The sequence below is a fragment of the Sinocyclocheilus grahami genome, unplaced genomic scaffold (genome assembly GCF_001515645.1).
Source record: "Sinocyclocheilus grahami isolate Dianchi unplaced genomic scaffold, SAMN03320097.WGS_v1.1 scaffold1034.1, whole genome shotgun sequence".
Classification (NCBI taxonomy): Eukaryota; Metazoa; Chordata; class Actinopteri; order Cypriniformes; family Cyprinidae; genus Sinocyclocheilus; species Sinocyclocheilus grahami.
The window spans coordinates 27,102-29,406 of record NW_015506213.1 but is presented as its reverse complement, the minus strand read 5'-3'; the positions used below and the strand labels follow the sequence as shown (position 1 = coordinate 29,406).

At 44.4% G+C, this 2,305-nt stretch overlaps 1 protein-coding gene across 1 annotated transcript in view; it reads right to left on the bottom strand.

Moving 5' to 3' along the window:
• Positions 1–2,305, bottom strand: part of LOC107565895 (slit homolog 1 protein-like) — a 49,254-nt gene that overhangs the window by 39,477 nt on the left and 7,472 nt on the right. The window contains exons 4-5 of the mRNA XM_016251191.1: positions 842–913; positions 150–221 (exon numbers count right to left, since the gene is read on the bottom strand). Of these exons, the coding sequence (XP_016106677.1) occupies positions 150–221; positions 842–913 (144 nt within the window). The remainder of the gene's footprint in view (positions 1–149; positions 222–841; positions 914–2,305) is intronic.

Genomic DNA, 2,305 nt, shown 5'->3' with positions numbered 1-2,305 from the left:
CAGGCACGCACGCACGCACACACACACTCACACACACACACACTCACACACACACACTCACTCACTCACTCACTCACACACACACACACACTCACTCACACACACACACACACACACACACACACACACTCACACACACACACACTCACAGTGAGTTCAGGGAGCGCAGGCCCTGGAAGGCGTCAGGAGCGAGCTCAGAAATCTGGTTGTTGCTGAGATCTCTGTAAAGAGAGACAGAGAAGAGTGAAGACACGCTTCAGTAGATGATGAGAAGTGAAGAGAACTGGCCTGTATCACGCTGTTTTCGGCTCGTGTGGCTGTAGGTATGTAAATGTGTAGCTCTGAACCTCCAGCCCTGCTGTGGTGGCGCTGTGGTGAGGACTATTAGTAAACGGCAGGCATTACAGGCCCTGGAGAAGACTTTAATAAGCCTGCGGTCTAGCCATCAAACCACACGTCAGTACAGCACGGCAAACAGTCAGAGAGAAAATACTCCTCAACGAGATGCGATGGGAATTTGCAGAGTGCTGTGGATCTGGCTTTTCACAAGCCGTGCTGCATGTCATCTTGAAAGAGAGTGAATGTCACACTGTTTAAATTGGTCAGGCTGGTTTCTGCTGGTTCAAGGTGGTCTACCACATCAACTTTGGCTCCAGCTGTTCATTTAGAGCAGGTTACAAGTCAGTACAGAGGATTCCAGCATCTGCCCGAGTTTAATATGACTGATTAAACTGGATTCTGTATGAACAAGTCTAATCAATACATTTGAATTTGATCTGGCTGTCACCTTACAGTGACCATAATGTCTATAAAAGTGTTTTCTCAGCTGCTGCAAACTTACATTCTGCGCAGTTTCTTATAAGGAGAAAATGCTCCTGTAGGGATGGATTTGATGCTGTTTTGTTCCAGTCGTCTGCGAAAAGAAAAAAAAACAGAAAAATGCAGGCGTTATTGCAACATTGACATGTTTTTGCTCTCTGTTTTGTCTCACTGCCATCTCAAATCCACATGAGCAGAAGCCACAGACACACTCCATATCAGCCGAAGTCTTGAGTGTATCTGTGCACCAGCAGTCTCTCTCTGGAGTTTCTGTTCGGTTCATTACCAGGTTTACTGGATCAGTAGAAATGGCTTTCTAGCTACTTCAGGTGTTCAGCTTGTTTCCAGAAGACAGTCATTTTGTTTCGGTCTTGCAAGTGCTCAACCCCCACAGCACAATGAAGGATTAGTGTATAACAGACACAGATGCTTATTTTTTATCTTCAGACTATGATTCAGTCCAGTTGGAGGAGATCAAGCATGTTTGATATGTAGGACTGCTTTTAGAACATATTTCTGCATGAGTTTGTTGTAAAGGTCTGGTAGTGTGTCATATATTCAGTCATTTAATGTATGACGCCCAGTTTTTCTCTTTAACCGTTTACAAAGTCGGCAAGTGTGTGATGCCTAGTGTTTGAAATCTGTTCAGATTTGAAAAGTTATGTAGTGAATTCCAGCCTTAATGTATATTGTCCATTTGCAAGGTGATTGAGAAGTAGAGTCCAATCACAAACTGATTGAGAAACATTTGCTTTTTCTAAAATAATAAACATGCTACATACAGTAATTCTTCCAAAAGTAATCTGAACTCCCATGTGTGTATGATTTCTGTGGCCTGGATGGAATGAGCTGTCATAGGAAACATTGATGGCAAACAATCTCTTGTGGCAGAAGCTTGGAGAACAGACTGAACATCAGCAGTGCTGATGAAGGCGGATGCGGTGCGTCTTTCTGTCGGGTTTGGATGTCATTAGTGTCTGTGGGGGAGTTTTTAAGGGTCTGTTTTAATGGCACACCCTGCAGGTTCAGGCCACAGCACTGTGAAGAAAGCAGTTGTTTTCAGTCGAAAAAGCCTAATTTAAAACAGGAAAGTCATTTGTCAGGGTCATTTAGTGCCTTCAGAGCCCCAGGCAATAACAGTTTGACCTGAACACTTGCAGAATTCCCCTTCTCTTCAAAAGCAGGGCACCCGCTAGGAAATATAGAAACACAATTTACATTCTTTGGATTGCAGTGATTCCAGACAGCACATTCCTGTGGTCGTCTCTCTGCAGACTGAGCTTTTCAGTCTCTGCAAGCGTGTCCAAATACATCTGCTGTAGATCATGCGACTGTAATCGACAGATCACAAGTAGCTGTAGTTCCTTCTCTCACGTCGTGAAGTAGTGCGGCATAATAGTGTGTGTGTGTGTGTGTGTGTGTGTGTGTGTGTGTGTGTGTGTGTGTGTGTGTGTGTGTGTGTGTGTGTGTGTGTGTGCGTGTGTGC